At 41.4% G+C, this 27,322-nt stretch overlaps 1 protein-coding gene across 1 annotated transcript in view; it reads left to right on the forward strand.

The window, feature by feature from the left end:
• Nucleotides 1-27,322, forward strand: part of trpc7b (transient receptor potential cation channel, subfamily C, member 7b) — an 89,707-nt gene that overhangs the window by 39,673 nt on the left and 22,712 nt on the right. The window contains exons 4-7 of the mRNA XM_067457829.1: nucleotides 18,029-18,193; nucleotides 20,864-21,080; nucleotides 21,720-21,953; nucleotides 23,727-23,991. Coding sequence (XP_067313930.1) covers nucleotides 18,029-18,193; nucleotides 20,864-21,080; nucleotides 21,720-21,953; nucleotides 23,727-23,991 — 881 coding nt within the window. The remainder of the gene's footprint in view (nucleotides 1-18,028; nucleotides 18,194-20,863; nucleotides 21,081-21,719; nucleotides 21,954-23,726; nucleotides 23,992-27,322) is intronic.

Genomic DNA, 27,322 nt, shown 5'->3' on the forward strand with positions numbered 1-27,322 from the left:
TTCTGAGATTGAGAGTTTTCTGCGCCGGGTGTCAATAAAAGCTTTTCTTTAACTAACAAGCTAGTTTTCACCTCTGAAATTTTCAGGATATTACTGTAACAACAACGACTAATGAGTTTAATGTCTCGGGGAATAATTAACTCAAAAGGGATTTAATATTCAATATTCATGAATTTATGAATATGATTTGCCAGTTGTTCATTACGTATTAAAATTTTCCGATAGGGAAAATTGTTTAATTAAATACAAGTAACCCTTTACGGAATTGCTTGAAATTATCCTACTAAGTTTGTCCTGCAAATTAGTTATAGACTTTTCAAATCAATTCTCAATAAAGGGATTACTGCTTTACAAGCGCATAAGAAACATTAACTTTACTGATCAGGATAAGTTCAATATTTCAAATGGTCATACAGTTTACTTTACTAACATAGTAGCATAAGCAGTTAGGTAACGTTTAGATCGCAAGTTTCATTGACTTTGTGTATGTGGCAGAATAACAGATTCAACTCATTAAATGTCCTTTGAAGGTTTAATAAACACAGACTAAAAATAACACTACAATTCACACAGAAAGTACATACTAAATATGCATCAAGAGAGTAGAAGTCTAGATATTAACGAAATAATACATAAAAGAGAATAATGAATAGACTGAAGTTAGAGAGAGATAAAAGAGAGAGAGAGAGAGAGAGACAAAGAGAGAGGGAGAGAGAGAGACAAAGAGAGTGGGGGAGGGTAAGAAACAGCTTTCCTTCAGTTCAACCAAAATACGACCTTCACGGAGTTAATTTATCCCAACGGGAGAATAACACACCCTCTTTACAGCAGTAAGAATAAGAATACTTGCATTCTTTGTGGTTTCGTTTTGGCTTCTCGCTTGTGTGCGTATGTGTCTCTGCGTGTTCAAATGTCCTGCATGTCCGGCGGTCCTTTCCGAGGTTGGGAGGGAAGCGGCTGTTTGCTTTAGCGATGCTTCGTGTTCTTGAAGATCGGATTGTAGAAGAGAAGATTTTTGGAAGAGATGAGGCCTGCTTGGAGGGCCTGCATTGGTGGCATGGCTTAAGTGCCAGCCCCGATGACGTGTTGGTTCAGCCAGAGAGAGAAGAGAGAGGAGAGGAAGAGAAGGAGGGCATCCGAGGTCCTCCTTTTATGGTCTGGTCGTAGTCCCACCCTCCAGGGTTAGACTTAACCAATGAGATTGTTGGGATTTCCCGGCGGGAAATTCCTCAGCAGATTTATGGCTCTTTGTTTGAAAGTTCGACTCAGTGGGTCTCTGAGTCTTCATACTATAATTAATGCAACAAACACACATTGCATTTTCTGAATAAGTGATATACATGGAAGTGTAAGTCGTGAAGTGAGCATTAATTTGATAGGAGACATGACATATATGAGGTTATCTGAACTAGTACTTTGTTAAGACACAGACAAAAAGATGCAAAATACCATACAGAAGAAACATTTTACAAAACAGTTATGTGTTTACATATAATGTCCTGGGGTGCATGTTCATCTATAGATGGTTTGTCTATAATTTGAGGCAAAAGCTCTGTGTCTTTGTGTCTGAAACTTCATGTGGCCAAATTCCTTTCGGGGCCATAAAAACACCTTATCAGATGGTTTCCAGGGTGACTGAAGAATCTCCCTCTGCTGTGTTGGGGGAAGGTCTGCTAGTGAGCACAACTTTCAAAACATATTTGTTAAATGTAACTGGCGATTGTGTGTTTGATTCGCCTGAGTCGCTACATAATCCCCCCTTTCGCTAGTTGTTGTCCCTCCTATGGACAACAACGAGCGATATCAAAGATTCAGGAAGATCAGACACACCATAGCCATGTTAGGCTCCAGTTGTTTGTGTCTCCTGAAGTGATGGTCGTTCCACGGCAGATAAGGCAGACAGTAGCCCAGTTCAGGTCTCTGTGCTTGTGCAGCAGGTGTCGAGGCAGCAGGTGCCCTGACGGTGCGTCACCTGTCATCCAGAAGTCCGTTTGTGTGGTGCAGGTGTGCTGTGGGCTTTCTGCAGCCCTGGGTGGAACCATGTTCCTCACAATGGCCAGTCAGTCCTTTAGGTCTCCTGCCTAGGAAGATGGACTGCATCTTGACACTTTTATGTCCTATGCTGACTAGGAACTTTTCAGAGGGTGCCTCGCATTGTGGCCAGGCTGGGTGCCTTCTGGTGATCCACTTTGGTTTCTCTGTTTCAAAGTTCAAAGTCACTGGGGTTTTGAGAATCCCTTCAGAGGCGGCCTTGTGTTCGTTTAAGGCCTTCTTTCTCAAATCACATGCATGACATAGTGTGGGGCTTGGCAGTATTGCCTACAAGGTGACTAACTGGTGTTGGAGGAGAAGGTTCTTGAAGCTGGTGTAAGGTTAGGCAGAGGGCTTGGGCTCCTCCCCCCCTTTGCGTTTGTGTGCAGGGCTGGAGGAGCTTGCGCTGCTGATGTGAAGTTCAGGAGAGTACGTCTTTCTTTTGAGGATTCATTTGCAGTTGGTGATCAGCAGTCCAGGTTGCTCTCTCAGTGCGATGCCCGAGGTTGGACCCGGTGTGATGATGTCTGGTGGTGGCTGGCCTCTGATTGTCTGGAGGCACAGGAGCATGATCACGGCCGCGTTTCTTAGGCATTTCCAGATCTGTTGCATGGCCTCAGTAGTGAAGTGGATGCCTCTGTCTGAGTTGATTCTCAGTGGCAATCTTGACAGGAAAAAGATGTGATTCATCAGGTGGTATGCCGTGGTCTGGGCGGTGTCGTTGGGTGCTGGTTGACACTCCACCCACTTGGTAAACTGGCACACCACTGTGAGAAAGTACTTTTTGCCTTTTGTGGACCTGGGCAGGGGTTCTACCCGGTCGATTTGTAGGTTTGACCATGGGAACGTGGTCCCTCTGTGTTGCAGTGGGGCTCTGTGGTTCGGGTTTGCTGGTTGGAACCGGCAGCGAACTAGCCCTTCTCTAACATACTCTGCTGCATCTTGATGCATCCTAGGCCCATATGCCACCTGTTTCAGTGTGTCATACGTGGCTCTGGTGCCGTGGTGTCCAGCACATGGTGTGTTGTGGGCGTACATTAGCATCACCCCCCTTTGCGACCGTGGCATTACAAGCTGTGGCGCTGTGTTACCATCGGGTGCAAACCAGAGAATGTTGTCCATAATACGCATCATGTGTCTGGAGTTATGCAGATGCTTGTGGCTAGAGTCATCAATGAGCTCAGAGTCAGTGATAGGGTGGTTGGAGGGGTCTGAGAGGTGGTCAAGAATTGTCTTTGTTGCAGTGTCAGAGGCTTGCGTATCCGCAATATCGTTGTTTGAAAACTGCGGCGTTAGCGATAGCAGCTGCAAGGGAGGCATTGTAGCCGGTGTCGATCGCTTGCTGTGGGTTAGCACTGCAACAATGGGGCTGGATGTGGGGTGCGGGGGTGCCCACATGTCGCCGTGTGGTGTGTTTTTACTGATTGTATTGCACAGTGGTAGACTTTTTGTTGAGTTGTCTGCCCACAGTGCAGGGATACTGTTCGTTGTGACAATGTCATTCAGCTGTAGGTCATTCATGACCTGGGGGCAGAAGGCATCAGAGTCTTTGGATAGCTGAAATGTGCAAAGTAGCGAACTTGAACTTGGCTTTGGGGCTGAGGCTGTGTTGTCACAGTGTGCCGCAGGGGGTCCCGTGGCCTTTGTGACCTGGCAGTTTGGCTCTGTGGGAGTTCCCGTGACCTCTGTGACTTGACAGTCTTGCTCAGACGGTGTGTGTGTCTGAAGGGGCAGAGGGTCACGCACCTGAGCCCAGACTTTCAGCTGTTTGAAGTCCAGTACGGGTTCGAAGCGGTCCAGCAGGTCTTTTCCGATGAGAAACGGATAAGTGTTCATAGGGGAGATATAGACTGGGTGTATCAGCCTCATAGGTCCAATTGTCAGGTGGATGGAAGCTACGTGCTTGAGCTGGATGTCGTTTTGGCTATACGACTGCACATTTAGCTTACAAGTGTGAAGGTTAAGGGTGCGATTTTTCCTCTGTGCTTCAAATCTGAGTCTTTCAAACAGTTGGGCGGATATAAGCGTGAGGTCGGAGCCAGTGTCAACTAGGGCTTCGAGCTTAAATTCCCTTTCCATAGTGATAGTCAGATAGAGTTTTCGAGCCATCCCCTTCTCGATTAGGTTTCCCAGGAGTCTTGGTGTGGGGACCCGTGTGTTGCTTGATAAGCCGTCTGGATATGTGTCAAGTGTCTCATTATGCGTGCAAACAATCAAAACAGCGCTTTTTGGTACATTGGGCTGCGCCATGATACTGTCTTGATTAGAGGCTGTTGCTGTCAGCTGTCGTGTGGGTGTGCTGCTGACATGTGGGGGTGCAACAGTTAGTACACTAGTCCGTGGTTGGGGAACAGTGTTCAGGATGGATGATTCAGTTGCAGGAAGGGCGGGAAGGTTGATTTCAGGTATCATGTCTAGTCGTGCTGTACCTGGTCCGTCCTTCTTGTCTTCCTTGTGAGGTTTCTGTCGGAGGAGCTCTTTTAGGATCTTTATGAGCTCTGTAACTTCAGAAGCAACTACACTTTCTTTGCCAGACGTGGGTTCAGGTCTGGGCCTACCATTGTCCCGTCGAGAGTGGCCTCTTCGCTGGCTTTTTGGGCGAGGCGGGTCCCAGGATCCTTCAGAGCGATCGCTCTGGTACCGTGGACGGTCGCCATTATGACCACGCTGCCCTCTGCTGGCTTGGAGTGGTTTGGACTCTCTGTTGAGGGGTCGGTACCTGTGGTTCTGTTTGGCGCCCTCTAGGGTTAGCTCTGGGTGGTGCTCAGAGACAGGGCAGATGGTGGGCTGTTTTACCGTCTTTTCAGAAATGGTTTTCTGTTTGACGTAAGCTTTGTGAGCCAAGTCTCTTAACTGTTGCGTGCCCATGCTGCGCGGGCACGCCAGCACCCCCAGGTGGTAACTGATGGTAGGGTGCAGGTTTCGGAGGAAAAGAGTTTTGAAGTTGATGTCCTCCTCCATGCCTGGTTCGTTACGTGTCCCGAAGTAGGCACGTCGCAGTCTGTTATAAAAGTTCTGTGAGGTCTCACGTCGAGCTTGCTTGAGGTCCATGGCAGTGATGAACCCCTGGTCTGACTCGGGGTCGGAGTACTCACGAATTAGAGCTTGTCGTAGATGCCAGTAGTCCGCTTTGATGGCCTCTGGTTGTCGATCCAGAAAGCACCGTACATCACGATTAGACGTGGCCCTGAGCAGGTACAGTCTGTCCCAGTTGTTCGCGTGAGCGACAGTTTGCAAGTAAAAGTCTATGTCTTTTAAGTATGCGTGGACGTCGTGTCCTCCTGCCGGGTCTGGGCTGAAGGTAGGAATATTTCTGGCCAGCTTGTCAAGGTTCTTTGAAGCTTCGTGGCTGTTGACCTTGACTTCCTGGAAGGGCGTCCTTTCCTTTGCTGACGGGGATTCGTGGAGACTGGCGGGTGCTCTTTTAAACAGGGGGCTGTCATTCCCCTTCGTAGCTCTTGCTTCGTGGCTAAAATGTGCGGAGTAACTGGTCAGGGGAAACTCTGTGTTGTGTGTTTCCCCCTTCCGGTAACGTTGCACTATATATGATTGTCTCAGTTCTCTTTGCACCATGTCAAGTTCATTTTTGAGCTCGTGTCTTTGCTGGATGAGCTCGTCGATCTCGGCTTGTGCCGACTGCAAATGTTTTGCATAGACTTTAGCTTTAATGTCTCTGTCTTTAAGTTCATCAGTGGCTCTCTCCAGGAGGGATTCGCCACGCCGAAGCTTTTCGTCGAGGTGTTTCCTGGCGTCTTTCTCTGACTGTACTCGTCGGTCGGTGTCACGACGGAGCTCCTTCAGGGTCTTTTGAAGTCTTTCTATTTCTTTTCTTTGTTCTTTGTCTGTTTCGTCGTCTTTCTCTGTGTCTAGAAGCTGATCTAGACGAAGCTGGGTGAGGGCTTGGTCTCTCCGGGCCTCCTTGGCTTGAAGCTTTAGCGTTGCTGCCTCCTGTTCCAGGTTGTCGTAGCTCCCTTCGCTTAGACGTGCCTGTGCGATGAGGACGTGGGCGAGGCTTCCGAGGATCTTGGCCACTTCCTTGTTGGAGTAGCTGTGCGTGGGGTCGTGTGTCATCAGCTGGTCTAGCTCGGTGTCCAGTTGTTCCTGGTTCAGCTGTCCCAGACTTCCTTGACTGGTGGCCGTTAGCGCTTCCAGCCATGTCGTTAGGCGGTCCCACGGGACGGCGGAACTGGGTGCACGGAACATTACTGCGGACGAAAGAAACACAGCACACACACACACACAGAGAGAGAGCCAATGCAAGCTTGTTCTAAGCTAACGAGCTATCGTACGGATAGCTGGGAATTTTGGCTAACTGATCTAGACAGTTAGATAATTAGACAATTCAGACAATTAGGTGGGCGGTAGCCCTGGTTGTCACGTGGTGAACTGCTGCTCGGTCGTCCCGGGACTATCTAATTCTCCTTGGGGTCTCTTGGTGAACTGAAAGAAACACAATCGTGATAGTCCAACAGTGAGGATAGGAAAGAGCACAGTGGAAACAAACACAAGATGAATTGGTCTGTAATGAAAGGAATGTCAGCGTGCGCGCCGGGAGTGTTAGGGAAAATTAATAGGCTTAATGCTCAAGATATACTAAAATTCGGCTTGTACTATGGGTTATCCCATTTAGCTCATCCGGGGTGAATTGAGGTCGCTTAAGTGGAAGATTAAATATCAAGAGCAATTTAGAAAAAGGCAAAAGTTTCTGTCAAGTAGTGATAAAACAAAAGCACTTTTGATACTGTTTGTAATTACCAGACTGAGCTTTATTCCCAATGGGAGGGGAAAAGAAAAACTTTTGCAGAGAGAAAAATAAAAATAAAAATAAAAATAAATAAAAAATTTAATAAAATTTTTTTAATTAAAATTAAAATTTAAAATTAAAAATTAAAATTAAAAATTAAAATAAAATTATAAATAAAATAAAATAAAATAAAAGAATTAGAAGCTCAGCTTAATTCAAATTAAATTCAAAGCAAGTTTAAATGAAATTTAAATAAGCCTGTAAGGAAAATCAAATAAAAGAAAGCCAATCAAAAATCTTATCCTATAACTATTAATCTCTAAGTGGGAGTTATCCAAATAAAAGAATTAATCAGAAAGGGAGTAGGGATTTAGTGTTGCGCTGACTTAACAGGGTATAGCCACACGGTGGCGTCCTTCCTTCCAATTGGACTGTCTGTGACTTAAACCTAATTTCACTTTGAGTTAGAGGAAGTTATGTTTGTTTTTAAACTTCAAATTCGAATACGGGTGTTTAATCAGCGAGAAAGGAGACTTGGTTGTTGCTAGAAAAATTGTATAAATGAAACTGTGTACAACAGTAAGCAATAAACAATTTATAGGCTCAAACTTATTTTGTTAAGGCCGAATCAAATAACGGAGAGTGAAACTATCCGAATTTATCCACACGATGGCGCTGTTGCGCCCGCCCTAGACTAGAGTTAGTTAGGCGGAAATGCTCACCAGATGGCTTTGTCTGGTTCTAGAGTCGCCCTCTGGCGGGTTGCAAGCGGCGTTGCAATTCTTGAGTCGCCCTCTGGCGGTTTGCAAGCGGCGTTGCAATTCTTGAGTCGCCCTCTGGCGGTTTGCAAGCGGCGTTGCAATTCTTGAGTCGCCCTCTGGCGGTTTGCAAGCGGCGTTGCAATTCTTGAGTCGCCCTCTGGCGGTTTGCAAGCGGCGTTGCAATTCTTGAGTCGCCCTCTGGCGGTTTGCAAGCGGCGTTGCAATTCTTGAGTCGCCCTCTGGCGGTTTGCAAGCGGCGTTGCAATTCTTGAGTCGCCCTCTGGCGGTTTGCAAGCGGCGTTGCAATTCTTGAGTCGCCCTCTGGCGGTTTGCAAGCGGCGTTGCAATTCTTGAGTCGCCCTCTGGCGGTTTGCAAGCGGTGTTGCAATTCTTGAGTCGCCCTCTGGCGGTTTGCAAGCGGCGTTCCCTACACTCTACTGGCTTTTGCACTCATTTAAAAATGACTGCACTTTATGTGCACGAGCAACGAAACGGGTGACAAACAGGAATTTATCTTCTGCCTATTCACGCATTTTACATGGACTCCAATAGACATTTATCAATATGGCTGACGGTTTTCAGCATTTTTGATTCAAATGTTTTAGGTCTCAGGTCTTTGGTTAGCTAAGCCAGACTTAAACCAGGAGTTATCGTTTATCTTAACGATATAATAATTATTCTGAGGCCCCTTATATTGTACAGGAGAGTCTCGTCCTGTCCCAATCTTCCGCACAGAGAGAAACTTTTTGTAGTTCAGATCAAGCGGGATAACGCAACGTACGTGTCTACAGACATCATCAAAATCTCATTATTTTGATGGAACACATAATATATTGCTCGAGTCAAATGTATGGATTTTCTACAATACATTCGTTTGGAAATCACGCGGATAACCCTATTGTGCCTACGGCTGTAGAGTTTTTCGTTTCAAAATTGGATTTTCGTACCGTTCATATTTTTATTAATATAATCCGGCTACTTCAACATTTCTCAGCATCTGTTTATGCTTGGGTTCGCCTTGCGCGTACCGTTCAATTCACAAAACAAAACGAAACAAAAACGCGCGTGCAGGTTATTAATACTCCAAAAATACACAATGAATAGAATATGAATATCATTCACACATACACAAACGTTTGAAACTTGCCCGCATTCTCCACCAAATACATGTAACAACAACGACTAATGAGTTTAATGTCTCGGGGAATAATTAACTCAAAAGGGATTTAATATTCAATATTCATGAATTTATGAATATGATTTGCCAGTTGTTCATTACGTATTAAAATTTTCCGATAGGGAAAATTGTTTAATTAAATACAAGTAACCCTTTACGGAATTGCTTGAAATTATCCTACTAAGTTTGTCCTGCAAATTAGTTATAGACTTTTCAAATCAATTCTCAATAAAGGGATTACTGCTTTACAAGCGCATAAGAAACATTAACTTTACTGATCAGGATAAGTTCAATATTTCAAATGGTCATACAGTTTACTTTACTAACATAGTAGCATAAGCAGTTAGGTAACGTTTAGATCGCAAGTTTCATTGACTTTGTGTATGTGGCAGAATAACAGATTCAACTCATTAAATGTCCTTTGAAGGTTTAATAAACACAGACTAAAAATAACACTACAATTCACACAGAAAGTACATACTAAATATGCATCAAGAGAGTAGAAGTCTAGATATTAACGAAATAATACATAAAAGAGAATAATGAATAGACTGAAGTTAGAGAGAGATAAAAGAGAGAGAGAGAGAGAGAGAGACAAAGAGAGAGGGAGAGAGAGAGACAAAGAGAGTGGGGGAGGGTAAGAAACAGCTTTCCTTCAGTTCAACCAAAATACGACCTTCACGGAGTTAATTTATCCCAACGGGAGAATAACACACCCTCTTTACAGCAGTAAGAATAAGAATACTTGCATTCTTTGTGGTTTCGTTTTGGCTTCTCGCTTGTGTGCGTATGTGTCTCTGCGTGTTCAAATGTCCTGCATGTCCGGCGGTCCTTTCCGAGGTTGGGAGGGAAGCGGCTGTTTGCTTTAGCGATGCTTCGTGTTCTTGAAGATCGGATTGTAGAAGAGAAGATTTTTGGAAGAGATGAGGCCTGCTTGGAGGGCCTGCATTGGTGGCATGGCTTAAGTGCCAGCCCCGATGACGTGTTGGTTCAGCCAGAGAGAGAAGAGAGAGGAGAGGAAGAGAAGGAGGGCATCCGAGGTCCTCCTTTTATGGTCTGGTCGTAGTCCCACCCTCCAGGGTTAGACTTAACCAATGAGATTGTTGGGATTTCCCGGCGGGAAATTCCTCAGCAGATTTATGGCTCTTTGTTTGAAAGTTCGACTCAGTGGGTCTCTGAGTCTTCATACTATAATTAATGCAACAAACACACATTGCATTTTCTGAATAAGTGATATACATGGAAGTGTAAGTCGTGAAGTGAGCATTAATTTGATAGGAGACATGACATATATGAGGTTATCTGAACTAGTACTTTGTTAAGACACAGACAAAAAGATGCAAAATACCATACAGAAGAAACATTTTACAAAACAGTTATGTGTTTACATATAATGTCCTGGGGTGCATGTTCATCTATAGATGGTTTGTCTATAATTTGAGGCAAAAGCTCTGTGTCTTTGTGTCTGAAACTTCATGTGGCCAAATTCCTTTCGGGGCCATAAAAACACCTTATCAGATGGTTTCCAGGGTGACTGAAGAATCTCCCTCTGCTGTGTTGGGGGAAGGTCTGCTAGTGAGCACAACTTTCAAAACATATTTGTTAAATGTAACTGGCGATTGTGTGTTTGATTCGCCTGAGTCGCTACATTACTATGACCTTTTATATATCAAAATCTCAAGGAAAAGTTTTCAGTTCATGACCCCTTTAAGAAAACTGATCCACTGGGATTTTTTATTCGCACACATGCTCCAAAATACATTTAGCGGTTCACACATCTATTTTTTGTGAATACGCACCAAGACATTATTTTGTGTGTATTTGACTGTTTAAGTGCAAACTATTGAATTAGCTTTACAGGAATACGATTTTTCAATGTGATTTTCATTTAGTTTATATTGCAGCGCCTTTGTTGCTGTGGATGATGTGAAGATCGTGATCTGTCATGTCATCCATCACTGCCGTGGGTTTGAAGGGCTCACGACCTTGTTAAGCAATTGATGTGAGGGTAATTAGTCCTGTTGCCCTCAGCTTAATCCAAACCCTCTTGAGAGGAGCTCTCATCACAGGCCAGGTTTATTGAATTGTAATCATTTTCAGATTGAAATCTTAATGCCACTATGGTGCTATTATAAAGACTCCTAATTTTATTTGCTCTTCTTATCAAAGGCCAAAAAACACTTTCATTTTCTCATAATATACACTGCACATCACCACATTTTTTGATGATTCTCAAACGACTCGTCCAATGATTCAGTCTCTCTAAATCCCTTCTTTCCATGAGCTACTCTGCTCTGATTGGCCAGATGTCCCTATCTGTTGTGATTGGTCTAACGTGTTTAGTACATCTTTTGGAAAAAAAGATCCATTACCTGAACTTCTCTGTCTGGGGACTTCCTCAGTCTTCAGTGATGGTACACACTGTAACGATGACGTCGATTTTACCATATCAATCCGAGCGCGAGCCTGATGATGAAACATTAAAGAACTAGTTACTCAACCCGAACCTCCATCACAGGGACGACTTGATCAGGACGTTTCTCAGTGATACTCTACTCAGTTTGAGGTTAATTATGAGATGTTAAAACTGTAATTCCTCACCAATAGCATTAACAAGTGTGTGTCCATCAATACACCCATGTGTTTATTTCTCATGTCTTGCGTTGCACGTGCAGGAACTGTATTAATAACAGTGCATACATTAGCCCAGCACTAACGTCAATGACTGATGTTACATAAACGCTTGAAAAACAAATTCTGCTCCGTCTTTATCTTTTCTAAGAGCGACAGACAATCTGCATTAATAGACTCAGTTTTAGGTGATAGTGGCCCACAGCTGATGAGCAGACGTATTTCAGTAATGACGTGAGTTAGCCGGATACTTACACAATATAAAACACAAAACTATATGTTTTAAACATCCGGTAGAAAATATATACATCAATAATTATTTATACTTAGAGGTTGTGATTCTGAGGAGCAGCTGGTCCAAACATAGATCATAAAAAAATATGGACAACACGACTTCATTCTTTTCCGCTGAAGTAATTGAAGCCTCCGGAGTTCCGAATATGGCGCTGACATTTTGGACGGATTTGGGGACCGAGTCTGCGCAGTAGATAGCAGGAAGTACAGCCCGCCCACACTCTAACAGATGCAAAACAATTCATTATGTTGGTGTGAAATAAACAGTTATGGACATGTAGAAGTTAAAGCTAAAGCTCCAGTCTACTCCCGAAAATTAGGGGTGTCAACAATAATCGATTCGGCGATGCATCGCGATGCGGGGTATGAACGATTCAGCATCGATGCGGCAAAGTGCCATAATCGATTATGTCACTGTTTATTTTCTGGCGGACGATAAAGTTGTGAAGTTTCAAATACTTCCGGTTCCAGGCGCAATTCACCTTTATTCCACAAGGTGGCAATGTCTGATACACAATGATGAAGTGACGTTTCACTCATAGTTACCTCTGACAGAAAACGAAACAATAATTATAATCTGCAAAACTTGAAATGGGTTAGTGATTTACTTCAGAAAGCAAGTACTAAACACAATCATATGTTAGTGTCACTGTCTCTTGATGATGGATGTGGTCAAGAAGCTGTCAGTGATCAAAATATTGATTTTGAAGACATTGAAAATGAGTTTGGAGAATATGCTCGAGATCGCGAATATTAGGCAGACGCTGAAAGTACTTGTAAACGAACTCTGACGAGGTCATATGATGATGGTATTAAACATCTGCTCAAACTGAATCCTTCCAAGCTCCAAAAGGTAACGAAATAGGTTTTATTTTATTCTTCTGTAGCTGTTACTCTAAAATCAGGAGTTTTATATATTATCACGACAGGTAGAGATCTATCCATGTTAAATATAGATCTGGGTCGCTAACGACCTGAATATGTAAGAATGTTTGGTGAAACAGTCATGCATTTAAGGGTTAATTGCATTTTATTTAATTTTATTTAATTACATTTTATTTTATTTAATAACTTATGTCAAAGATACAGGAGACACATAGCAGCCAATACAATCTGTTGTTTAATATCTGCTTGTATTGCATCATGACTGATGAAAAATTTGCTTTGTGTGCAGTAGAATTTTGATGCATCACAATGCATCGTAGAATCGAATCGAATCGAATCGTTACCTGGTGAATCGTAATCGAATCGAATCGTGAAGGCAGTGCCAATGCACACCCCTACCGAAAATCCAGTAAAAAGTCGGTTTGTGCCTCAGTGTCAGCTTCGCTCAGAGAAGCCGTCAGTCTCCGCTGTTAATCATGACGTCACACACCCCGTTTTTAGAGCATCAAATAACTAAAACTAAACTTATTTAAAGAACGAACACTTGAAATGAAATCATTGTGATAAAAACGGCCTACAATTACAGAATCCAACTTTGGGAAAAAGTTATTTGAAGTGTAATTTGATTGTTTAGTTTGTCCTGTGTCCATTAGAAAACACTGAGGGATGGGTTTATGAGCTATACTGGGAGGGTATGGATCGAGGCACGGAGGGCCGGAGGCTTCAGTTTCTGAGAGGAGTGCTGCAGGCTGAGCCCGATCTCACGGAAATGCGTATTATTAGTAAGAGTGTGCAATCTCGGGGAATGTATACGCCAAAATGAGTTTTGGCGTGCATATGGTACGCGGTTTTTCACGTGCATATTATATGCACTTTATGGCGTATTATATGTACGAACCCCCCACCCCACCACCCTAATACTACCCAAGTGCGTATCATATGCACGCAAAAAACTGCGTAGCATATGCATGCCAAAACTCATTTTTCCGTATCCATTCCACGAGATTTCACACTCTTACTATTTATACGCATTACCATGTGATCATGTTGGCAGGCTTGGGTCCAAATAAACTGAGTACTGAGCCATCTTTAAAGAGAAAGCATTTTGCAAATCCCACGTTGACCATTACTCAAATGGATTTTCTAGTGACGTAATGCTCACGTAGTGGGATTCAAAATACAAATGTTGATTCTTTCAATATTCTTTAAATAACTTTATTTATCGTGCATTTTCAACTTTACAACTTTTCAGAAGGTTTACATTCACAGACAGCTGTATTATACACTGCGTGAAAGGGAATATTCGAAAAACCATAATAGGACCACTAATAGTTTTATTGACTGAACTCTGGGTTTGGGCCAAATACTGAGCTCGGGGCCCTCTCCTTGGACAGCACGCCAAATACACATACCGTTTATTCTATCTGACTTCTAACTATAACTCATGAAGTTATCATTGTGATTGTTGACAATACAATTTAATTTGAGTGCATTTTATGTGCTGTGGATTAAGACGAGCACTAAAGCGCTCCTGAAGACACTGCTTGTTTAGTTCATTTACAGATGACTGGTCTGGATCATTGAGAAGAATATAACTGGTCATTACTGCTTCCAACACAGGATTAATTGGGGAGAGAAAAGGAATCAATTCACCAGAAACCCTTTAAAAAGATAATTATGCATATGAAAATCCCATTCACATTTAACTTTTAAAAATTATGCAAATCAAATCGTTTCAAGTTCAGCTTTTAAAAATTATGCAGATTAAAATATAAATTATGCATAAATACAAATTGGTGCCTTTTGTAGATGGAAACTAAACATCTAGTTTATTCAGACCAGTGTGAGACAATTGTCAATAGAAGCGATCAGAAGGGATGCTGGGGCTTTTGCTATGGCAACCAGGTACAAGAATCAGGGGACCTCAGTCGTGTGTCACGGTGGCACACACACACACGCACGCACGCACGCACGCACGCACACACACACACACACACACACGCGCACACACACGCACACACACACACACACACACACACACACACACACACACACACACACACACACACATGTTGGTCTATGTGGTTTACAGGGACTCTCCATAGGCGTAATGGTTTTTATACTGTACAAACCGTATTTTCTATCCCCTTACACTGCCCCTGCCCCTAAACCTACCCATCACAGGAAACATTCTGCATTTTTACTTTCTCAAAAAAACATCATTTAGTATGTTTTTAAGGCCATTTGAATTATGAGGACATTTGATATGTCCTCATAAACCACATTTATAGTGTAATACCAGTGTAATACCCATGTAGTTATACAAATTTGTGTCCTCATAAACCACATAAACAGGCTCACACACACACACACACACACACACACACACACACACACACACACACACACACACACACACACACACACACACACACACACACACACACACACACACACACACACACACACACACACACACACACACACCTTCTCTCTCTCTTTCTCTCTCTCTCTCTCTCTCTCTCTCTCTCTCTCTCTCTCTCTCTCTCTCTCTCTCACACACACACTAAAATTATTAATTAATGATCTATTAAATTCTGACGTAGAAAGAATGATGGAAGTGTGTGTGTGTGTGTGTGTGTGTGTGTGTGTGTGTGTGTGTGTGTGTGTGTGTGTGTGTGTGTGTGTGTGTGCCCTTGTTTATATTACATTGTGGGGACCAAATGTCCCCATAAGGATAGTAAACCTGAGATTACCTACATTGTGGGAATCAGCCAGTGGTCTCCACTTTTCAAAAGGCGTATAAATCATACAGGATGAGTTTTTTTTTTTTTTGATTAAGTAAAAATGCAGAATGTTTCCTGTGATGGGTAGGTTTAGGGGTAGGGACAGTGAGTGGATAAAATGTACAGTTTGTACGGTATAAAAACCATTACGTCTATGGAGAGTCCCCACAAAGATAGTGAACCAGGTGTGTGTGTGTGTGTGTGTGTGTGTGTGTGTGTGTGTGTGTGTGTGTGTGTGTGTGTGTGTGTGTGTGTGTGTGTGTGTGTGTGTGTGTGTGTGTGTGTGTGTTAAAAAATGCCTGTACTTTTGTGTGATGGGTAGGTTTAGGGTTTTGTGTAAGGGAAGAACATACACAGTTTGCACAGTATAAATCCATTATGTCTATGGAAAGTCCCCATAAAACATGAAAACCCAATGTGTGTGTATGTGTGTGGTCTACCATCAAATTAAGGTTGTGGATGTTATATGGCTTGTAACTTGTGAAATAGAATAGTCTACTTTACTCTGAGCAAACACACACTGTCAGCTTTAGACGGATTCAGCTCGGCTCAGGATCACGCAGCAGCCCAGCGGCTCACCTTAAATCATGTTCACGATCTGTCTGTTTCTCTGAGGGCATCTCAAAGCTAGTGTTATCTTCCCTGAGGAAACACACACGTTTACCTGTCTAATAGAGCTACAGCACCACACAACAGGAAAACCAGAGGCGGTATTTCCTCAGCATCAGGAAAACTACATCAGAACTACAATGATCAGAACGATTTCTGAAGGATCATAGACTGGAGTAATGATGGTGAAAATTCAGCTTAGACCACAGGAATACATTACGGTTTACTATATATTCACATATGAACGTGTTTACACTGTAGTAATATTTCTAATTTTAGTTTAATTCCTGTGTGTCTGTTTCATATGCTTAAGTTCAGTTTAGTCTTAATTGCATTCGGTTTAGTTTCCTAGGTTACTGATCTACATTCAGCTGTCTGTCATTTAGTTTTCCAGTCTATTTATACTCCCCGTCTCATTCAGTTCATCATCAGTCGCTTCTCGTCTGTTATGTGAGTAGTTAATGTTATTTTGATATATGCTGTCGTCTATGTGGTCTCTTCGTGTTCATTAAAGGGGTGGTTCCGTGTTTTTTTCTAGGCTTGTTTGTGTTTAAACGCTGAGTATTTTTCTTATATTCTCCCTTTATTCCACACCGCTGTCTCCACTGTCCTCTGAACGGCTCGTTTGCTTCCCCATCCCTCTGAAAAACACAATGGTCTTAGATTGGTCAGAGGGCCAAATGTAGTTTCCTGTATTTTTATTGGCTGAAGTGAAACGCCACGCCCCTTCCTATTACGGGCAGAAGTCACATCTGCGAGACTAGCGAGGGTTTATGATGTCACCAACCCAGGAAGAAGCTTGTTGTAGTCCAAACCGGACATTTTTGTAGGCAATAAACTGCCATAACTTTAACAGACAATATCTCCGTTTGCATTGAACTTTCAGCGCTGTAACTTTAGTTTTAGTTTTAGTTTTATTTGTTTATTTTCGAACATGAGAGAAATAAAAATACAATAATGTTCAGACATTATTAAAAGAAACAAGTAAAGGTGAAAGATAAAAAAATTAATTCTATCTCATGAACGAAAAAGGAGTAGGAAGAAGTAAAACTTATATACTCCTACCCCTTTAATTATTATTTTTCTTTAAATAACATGCATATGCCTACGCCTACTCATACACATATATACATCAACACATATACATACTCGTGTACACATTTGTATTTATACATACATACACCCATATATATACCTATACCCCTATATCCAGTATACTTTGCAGATACTGTTTATGCTCAAGCAGCAACATTACACACTAACTAAAGTTTAAAAAAGTGAAATCCTTGCAACCACCCCTTTAATGCAATTTAATATTTCTTTATCATCATCATTCTGTTAACTACCACATTAGCTGTTACAATTTCACAATATTACTGCTTTTACTGTATACTTTATCAAATAAATTATGAGCATAGAGACAGAAGAGCATCATTTTTTAAAATACATGTTTGACAGACACACACACACACACACACACGCACGCACGCACGCACGCACACACGTGTAAGGTGTGTGTGTGTTGTAAGATGACATATTTAATACATGTATTTTAGTGAATAAATCTATTTGTATTGAAAAAATGTTTTATGTATTGAACAATGAATAAATGTATTGTAATGAATAAAAATGTTTCATATATAAAGCTTTGTGTAGCTTGGTTGAGAGAGATGTTACTAAAAATATGTATATTATATCAATTCAATTATATTAATTATTATATTACATTTTCTATTTGATAATTTATCAAATAATTTTGACTATCAATATATAAGAGTATTCTTTTATCATCTCCATGTATTATTTATTATCAGTTATACATTTACCTTGATTGGAATTTACATAATATAAAAAATAAAATAAAAAGAAGAAGAAGAAAATAATAAATCCAAAAGGGGTTCATATGTCATCATAAATCAGTATTATAGGATCGTTTAATTTCGGTTTTACTCCAAGGTAATGCACTTTTCAGTGTCTCTTTGGCACATTTTACCATGTTTCAATATTCTGCTGCTGAATTCAGACACAATAAGTGCACAAAAAGTGTAGATTGTGTGTTTTCCTGCTGTAATATGATTTGTCATCCTGCTCTTTCCTCTGTGTGTGTCAGTTTGTGGCTCATCCAAACTGCCAGCAGCAGCTGCTGACGATCTGGTACGAGAATCTGTCGGGTCTGCGGCAGCAGTCCATCGGTGTGAAGTGTTTGACGGTTCTGGGCGTAACTGTTGGATTGCCTTTCCTTGCCATCGCCTACTGGATCATGCCTTGTAGCAAGGTAACACACACACACACACACACACACACACACACACACACACACACACACACACACACACACACACACACACACACACACACACACACACACACACACACACACACACACACACACACACACACACACACACCTCCTGTTTCTGTAAGCTTCATCTGATTCTGAATAATGTCAAAAATAGCTTTAAAAATATCATAGAGTAAAATATAACAGCTTCAATTTTCCATAAACATACAGACACACACATACACACACGTCTCTCCAAACTCTATTACGAACAGACAAGTATAAGCACAGATAAACACGTTCCATTTCCATCCCGAGGAAGAGGATTTACACACTGACTCTGTGTTTGATGGGCACTTCAACACACGCTGTCTCATGGAGAGATATCAGCTGAGAGAGACCCCTACACACACACACTTACACACACTGCGAAGGCTTTTGTGGAGGGTTTGGGATTGAAATCTAATCAGAGCTCGTCAGACAGGAAGAACTGTAGCGTCTCTTGAGACATGTGACGGAGAGAGCGAGAGGAGAGGGAAAGGCATTCAAGGTTCACAGAAAAGTGTGTATTTGTGTGTGTGTGTGTGTGCATGTTTGTGTGTGGGAGGCGATTTACTTAACTATCATCCTTTAAGGTGTAGGATTAGTCTAAATAATTATAATTAGCTTTATACGAAACAGAATAATTCTGTGGTGTGTGTTCATTCAGATACATGTACGTGTTTTTTATTTAAAGTGAAATTGCTGTGGCATGCATGGCCAATCAGAACATATATATAGCTTTTTGTGGCAGAGTTAGCATAATCATATTTTAATACGAAGCAATATACAATACATTTTGTTAACATAATTAGAAAGAGATAACAATACAAAGAAAGAGTGAGAGAGACTCTCTCGCTCAGACACACACACACACACACACACACACACACACACACACACACACACACACACACACACACACACAGGGAGAGAGACAGACACACACTGTCTCCCTCAGACACACACAGATAGAGAGAGAGAGAGAGAGAGAGAGAGAGAGAGAGAGAGAGAGAGAGAGAGAGAGACACACTCTCTCCCTCAGACACACACACACACACAGTGAGAGAGAGACATTCTCTTTTTTACTCAGACACACACAATGTTCTGCCATTATACTAAATAAAACTTAAATATACTGTTTTATGCTTTGCATATATTGTTTAGAATTAAATAAGCTATATATTTTAATATATATTACTATATAAATATATAAAGTTGTTTCATACTTCACATGAAAAGCAGTCGCAGATAATCTGCGTTTCTCTGTATTAACCACATCCACTTTAAATGTCTGACCAATCACACAACAGTTCTCGGACACCCGCGAGAAAAAAGTTCTGCTCAGGCGATGAGTCGAGAACAAGTTGCGCGAACTCCCAAACCTGGGCTACGAGAACAAACTGACGCCATTTTGTTCCCGCAGCCCTGGGAGCGAGAACCTTTTTCTCTCTTCTTACAGAGTATGTTGTAGCCTGAAGAGTGCTAATCATGTGACGATGTGTATGTAGTGTGTAATTCACACTGTTTCAATTAGGATGCCACCTTACTAAGGGAGCTGCCTATGTAGACGGCAAGACAAATCTCTAGGTTATGCTTCATCTAAGCATTTAAACTTTCACGGTATCTGAGAGTTAGAGGTGTTGAATCCCAAGCAGACAGTTGAATGCTGACTGATGATGATGATGATGATGATGCTGATGATGATGATGATATTGTGTGCGCGAGACACTTGAACTCCAGGGCAATCAAAACCTTCATGTCGTCTGCAGTGAGAAAAACACGGACTGAATACAAATGATTGATTTTGGAGAAAATCTCTGACGATCGTTCAGAGTTCATAAACATCCAGTGAGAGCAGCGTCTGTGAGCGAATCCATCTGTTACTGACGAATGAGTTCATATATAAGGGGGAGCGTTGACTGAATATTTCAAATAAACGATATATCACAATGGAATTATTTCATACTCATGTGTTTGAGGTAATAATCAGAATATCAGCTCTATAAAATTCACCTCACATTCACACCGTCTCTATGAATTTTGATGAGTCACACTTTAAAGGATTTTGCAGTGGATTCATATTTTCTCTAGTTTCTGATGATTTCTTTAGTCTCTATGACTCTAAAAATACCCTAGAATATTCTACAGTACAATTCATTTCAGTTTGTGATATTCTAATATTTTATATATATACACACACACACACACACACTGTAAAAAAATATTTAGAAAAAAAGTGACCTGGTTGCTTTAAAATTTTGAGTTCATTGAAATTAAAATTGACTTTACACAATGAACATTTGAGATTTTAACACCTTTATTAAAATATTATTAAAAGATTTTGTAAGCATATTGGGTAATTGTGTGTGTTTTATTTCTGATGATGCAGTGAAACATGCCAAATAGTGCTATTTTCATGCTTTATCACATTTATGTGGTTCAGACACAATTTTTTGAGTTTCTATTTATTAAACAAATTTCCTTCATTGTATCAACTCAAATTTTTAATTTCAATTAACTCAAAATGAAGGCAACCAGGTTACTTGAAGTTAGCTGTACTGACTAAAAAAGAAGCCCATTTTATGATGCCTTGTGTATCTAACGCTGACCTCTCTCTGTCAGTTGGGGCAGATATTGCGGAGTCCGTTCATGAAGTTTGTCGCTCATGCCGTGTCGTTCACCATCTTTCTGGGTCTGCTGATTCTGAACGCTTCGGACCGATTCGAGGGTGTGAAGAACCTGCCCAATGAGACCATAACGGACCATCCGCGGCAGGTGTTCCGCGTCAAGACCACACAGTTCTCCTGGACCGAGCTCCTCATCATGAAATGGGTTCTGGGTAAGGCCTGGTGCATGATGGGTCAATATTGAAATGGTTTAGGTTGTGTGTATATGTGTGTGTTTCTCTGTGTTTGTCTCTCTCTCTCTCTCTCTCTCTCTCTCTCTCTCTCTCTCTCTCTCTCTCTCTCTCTCTGTCTCTGTGTTTGTGTGTCTGAAAGAGAGTGTGTTTGTGTGTGTGTGTGTGTGTGTGTGTGTGTGTGTGTGTGTGTGTGTGTAAGTAAGAGTGTGTGTGTGTGTGTGTGTGTGTGTGTGTGTGTGTGTGTGTGTGTGTGTGTAACGGTTTATCATTGTAGGGACCAGCAAGTGGTCCCCACGAGGGAAATGGAATAATAAATCATACTAAATTATGTTTTTTAAAAATGTAGAAAGTTGTGTGTGATGGGTTGGTTTAGGGGTTTAGGGATAGTGTAAGGGGAGATAAATATTAAAGGACTTCATATGGTTCAATATGGTTTGTACTGTATAAAAACCATTACGTCTATCCCCGTAAAACATGAAAACACTGTGCGTGTGTGTGTGTGTGTGTGTGTGTGTGTGTGTGTGTGTGTGTGTGTGTGTGTGTGTGTGTGTGTGTGTGTGTGTGTGTGTGTGTGTGTGCGTGCGTGCGCGTGCGTGCGTGTGTGTGTGTGTGTTTCAGGGATGATCTGGTCGGAGTGTAAGGAGATTTGGGTGGACGGTCCGCGCGAGTACGTGATGCACCTGTGGAACGTTTTAGACTTTGGGATGCTGTCGATCTTCGTGGCGTCCTTCACTGCTCGTCTCATGGCGTTCCTCAAAGCGTCTAAAGCTCAGCTCTATGTCGACCTGCACGTCCCCAACCACGACATTAGCAACGCATCCCTTCCCGCGGAGGTCGCCTACTTCACATATGGTGTGTAAATACATTAGAAGTTACAGTGAGTGTAGGGAGAATCTTACCAATCATGTTAGGAACAGGTTCAGGTCACATTTCACCTCAAAAATATTAATTTTCATTAAAAAAAAAAAAAACAACACATTTGGATTACACTAAAGGATTCATCATGTCTGCTTAATACTGAAGAGAGTTCTAGAGTCTTAAAGGAACAATATGTCCTATGGCCCTGCTATGTCCCCAGACATTAAGAAATCATGTTCATTTCAAATACTGATATCACTGACAAAAGTAGTCCGGCCAGGATATTGTCATTTAAAAGTTGTTGTTGCAGCCCTCAACTGATGTTGATGTTGACATGTTGTGTTTTGGCCTAAAGCTCCGCCCTCCGCCCTCCACTTATCTACCAATCACAAAGTCAGAAGTGTTTCACCATCCGGGTTGCCAGATCTGCTCTAGTTACCACAGCGGCAGCTACAAACGTTCCTGCAGCAATCTGGCAACCTCGAGGGAGGGGGAGGGGGATACACCGCTCAACAGTCATTTGAAGGTGATTGCAGGACCAGTTTTGGCCACAATCTTACATACACTTCCTTTAAATAATTGTCCTTCAAATTGACATTAGACAAGCGTCAGAATCTTTCATTATGTTTTTGTTGAAGACAATGGAAGATAGTACCAGTTTAGCATAGTTGCATTTCCTTACAACTACTTATTGTGGTATTTTAGCTGATAGTCTGTTCACTGTGGTACTTTGAGCTGAGCTTTATACTCTGAGTGCAGGTGTTTTGGGCCGAATCATTAATGAGGAGGCTGCGATGCAGAACTGCAGGACTGTTATCATCATTAGCTTAGCTGAAATCTGTGGTTTGATTTATCCTTATTCTTCCCATCTCCAACACTTCCTGACAAAAAATCACTCAAACGCTGCTGTATTTTATTTCTGAGCAGTAATAAGTTAGACTTAACTCTTATGCCCTGCCTTAACGTTTATACATTTTTATTTCAATTTTCCTTGTAATTATTATAAATGTTGTATTGGCAACTTACTGAAATATGATTGGCAAATAACTGAAATGTTTTTAATTTTCTATTCGTCCACATGGTATTCTTTTTTCTCATGCATTTGTTACCACTGTTTTAATTAATTTCTATGTAAAGCACTTTGAATTGAAATTGGATATGAAATGTGCTATACAAATAAACTTGCCTTGCCAAATAAAACAAGTGAAATTTTTTTTTTAAAAGAAATATATTTTTTTTTAAACTAATGACAAAAGTGCATAAAATTACTAAAACTAAAATGAAAAGACTATAAAACAAAAGCTAATTCGAAGTATTAATAAATACTATAAATGGTATATAAACAATGCTAAAATAACTGAGATGTGTTATGACAGTGGCCGTTGTGATGTCTGTTATCAATGCTGCTATCTGCTGGTGTCAAAGTGATATCGCAGCCTCTGAAATCACAGGACATATAGAAAAAAGTGTGTGTGCTGGTGAAATCTTTGAATCAGCTTTACTGCTGTGTGTGTGTGTGCGCATGCGCGTGTGTGTGCGCTTTTGATCTTCATTGTGTTCACTGAGAATCTCTGAACAAAGTCTTCATTAGCATTATCCACCTTTGACTTCCTCCTTCTGATTCTCTTTGAGTTCAAACCTTCAAACCCGACCACACGTGACGTTACTTCACCATTCCTTTAATTCTGAATCAAATTCTCCCGTCTGTCCAGTTACAGAAAGTACACCAGCATTTTTATTGAAGGTCTCTGTGTGTGTCTGTTTTAGCGAGGAACAGGTGGAGGCCGTCCGATCCTCAGATCATCTCCGAGGGTCTGTACGCCATCGCTGTGGTCCTGAGCTTCTCTCGTATCGCCTACATCCTCCCGGCCAATGAGAGCTTCGGCCCGCTGCAGATCTCCCTGGGCCGCACCGTCAAGGACATCTTCAAGTTCATGGTCATCTTCATCATGGTCTTCGTGGCGTTTATGATCGGCATGTTCAACCTGTACTCGTATTACCTGGGGGCCAAATATAACCCCGCCTTCACCACGTGAGTGACACACGCACAACCATTGCAACCACACACAAAACACACACATTCTGAAGAATATAAAATGGGCTATATGTAAGTTTTTGTATGTATTAATCACGTTTTTACTGCCAGTGTGTGAACAGCTTGTAACAAATAACAAGGGTTTCTGCAGTTTCTGCATTTACTCGCCCTCATGTTGTTCCAAACCCGTAAGACCGTTTATCTTCAGAACACAAATTAAGATATTTTTGATGAAATCCGAAAGACATCTTAACCCCTAGGAGTCGCGATAGGCTCACGTTTTTTCTCATCAGTGCCAAAGAGACTCAAATAACTATATCGATTTTTATAATTCAGTCAAGCCATAGGCAGCAATATCATTGCCACTTTCAAGACCCAGCAAAGTAGTAAAGACATCGTTAAAATAGTCCATCGAACACCTGCTCACTATTGGCCGATGCTGTTCATGTGAACACTATGACACATGAGTGTGATGCAGACGCAGGAGCTGGCCAATAATGAGCGGCGTTCTGGTGTAGAACCCAGAAGCTCTGGACTGTATTTACTATGTGAACAGCAAAGAAGAATTATGTTAAAGAGAAGAGATTGTTCAATAGTCATTATTTTTGTTTAGTTTTTTTTCTGCACAAAGTACTTTCATCACTTGCTTCCACTGTTGCATATACTTCAAATGACATTACATCAGGAGAAGTGTATGATCTTTGGTTGTAAATCCAGCATGCCCCATCTCCGTCAGTATTTAAACTCATAACGGCGGCACGGATGCCCACAGCCCGTGATAACTTACACAATCATTTTCTACCTTGTTCTAATGTCACATAAGGTGAATTTAGGGTGATTGGGACACTTTTCCCAAGTTATCTTAATGCCAAAAAGTGTCCCAATTACCTTGAATTCACCCTATATCAGGATAAGTGGATGATCTTCAAGGGGGTAATCTAGCACTCGGAAAGCGTTCCACCCATAGGAGCGGCCATTGCTAACCAAGCCATCACCTGCTGTTAGCATCCCATTGACTCCCATTCATTTTTGAGTCACTTTGACAGTGAATAACTTTACATCTGAGGCGTTTAAAGACTCCATTTGTCCATTGTTTATTTATAAAGAAACACGACAATGCATAAAAGACTCCATTACCTTGTATCTTACACTATCGCCCTGCAGAAGCTGTTTTTGTAAAATAGGCTAACGATTGCGTCATAACCAACGCGACTCTGTCGCACAGGAGAGAAATTACAGTAGAGACAGGAGGAGACGCTCGCAGGCAATCTTTTACTGTTTATGAGTCAGTCGGGGGGACGTGGAGACATAAAGTCTGATAAAGTCAAGGGAGAAGAATGAGGAGAAGCCCATAGTGAGCTAAAAGCAACGGGAGAAAATATTTAAACAACGTGATTTTGATTTTACTTTCCACAACTACTAGAAGACCTACAGCTGTCAGACAGGAGGCTCACGTCACATCTACGTCGTCAAGCTCAGTTTGAGCCGGCGCAGTACGCTCAGCCATCAGGAAGTGAGTGCTCCTTACTGATCTCACTTTCTGCCGTTGAAGTCAATGGGATAGCTCTGTCCATTTCTTTTACTGTCTATGATGATCTTGTGTTGTAAATCCAGCAGGCTCCATCAGTGTTATCAACATATAATGGCGGCACGGATGCCAAAAGCCTGTGAAAAATTAACTGATCAACTAACAACCATTTTCAACCATTCCCTCACGTAATGTCATATTACATATATTAGGTGATGTTAATGATCTTATGTTGTAAATCAAGCAGGCTCCGACTCCCTGTCAGTGTTAAAAACATGTAATGGCGGCGCCCCGCCCACAGTCCGTGATAACTTATCGATCGACTAACACGTGCACTAGGCAGTTGGCGAATCAGAACACAGCTGGGCCAGCTAACCAATCTGAGCCCATTGCGTATTTTTGAGGGACTGGCTTCATAGAACCTGGAAACCATCCGACCGTTTTTACAAGGAGATACAGAGCAGTGTAAAATAAATTAAAACTAATGGATTTTTTTTTTAAACGAGGCATGAATACATGTTACAGTGCACCCCACAAACACAATCAAGCCTTCAAAAGAATGTGTTTTACCACCCCTTTAAATCACTGAAAGTCATCGATATTACTGTGACCCACAAATTGTCCAATATTATTTTCAGTTATTGACGTGACATTTCTAAATGAGCATAACTGATTTATAGTCTTTATAATTTGGGTGTTTGGTATCTAAATGTCTTTTCTGAAGCCAGTAATTCACAACATGAAACACACCATGTCGAATCTTGTGTATATATTTTTTGTTAATGTTTTTGAAGGAGCCGGCCCATGCTGACTTCTTGAAAAGCTTCTGTTAGGGGACAGAAAGGTTTGCTCCAAAACGACCAAGGAATTTAATTGGACACTTGACCTTTGACATCAGCAACAAAAAGTGTTTTCTCTGGAGAAATTAACAGACAAAAATGAGTTAACAGTTAGTAAGGATACAGTTGATCAGATCATTTGATCTTTGGAGAATTTGATGAAAATGGTTTGATGGTAGTTTTCATTTTGAGATCTGAGACGTGTGTTATCTTAGCGAATAATCTGAGCACAATTTGAAACATTTCTCTTCTGAAACTAGAATGTTTCTTAACTCGTTTCACAGGACAAATATCAAGGTCATGGTGAAGATCTCCATATTATTCTCATTACTATCTCATATAATGAATTAATACATAAAGTAATCTCAGTCATTCGTGATGGGCTGCATTTTCGCCTCAAATACGATGCGCTTTCTCTGTCTATATAAATAAAGTGTTAGTTGCACTGACATTTGAGAACCACTGCTGAAAACAGACCATAAAGTTCAGCAACAAGGCGTTTTTTATTCACTTTATTACACTGTTTTCCTCGTAGGGCCAACATGTAAAACCCAAATAACTGCTGATGTTTGATGTCTGACAGGTTAAAGGCAAACTTCTGTGGGAACTGTCAAAATTTCACCTAAATTCCTTCTTTTGTTCATATTGAAATGCTCTCTCTTTCTCTCATTGCTGTCATCTTACATTAGTGTGAGTGCTGTTGGAGCAGTAGGTGCTGATTTGTATTCTGTGCACAGATATGTCAGGCTTATGAGAGAATGGCTCGGCTGTAATCGTTTCCAAATCGCTCTGCAAATGGGCTTTTTAAGTTGTGGTCAGCCCATTTTGAAGGGGATCCCTGCAGTCCGACTTCATTTTAAAGCAAACAGAATGAGCCGCACCGCCAGTTCTCACGGGGTGTTCGAGGTCCAAACGCCTCATAAACTGCTCAAAACTGCTCCTCATTATAGACAAAGAAAGC

Source organism: Pseudorasbora parva, chromosome 11 (assembly GCF_024679245.1).
Source record: "Pseudorasbora parva isolate DD20220531a chromosome 11, ASM2467924v1, whole genome shotgun sequence".
NCBI lineage: Eukaryota > Metazoa > Chordata > Actinopteri > Cypriniformes > Gobionidae > Pseudorasbora > Pseudorasbora parva.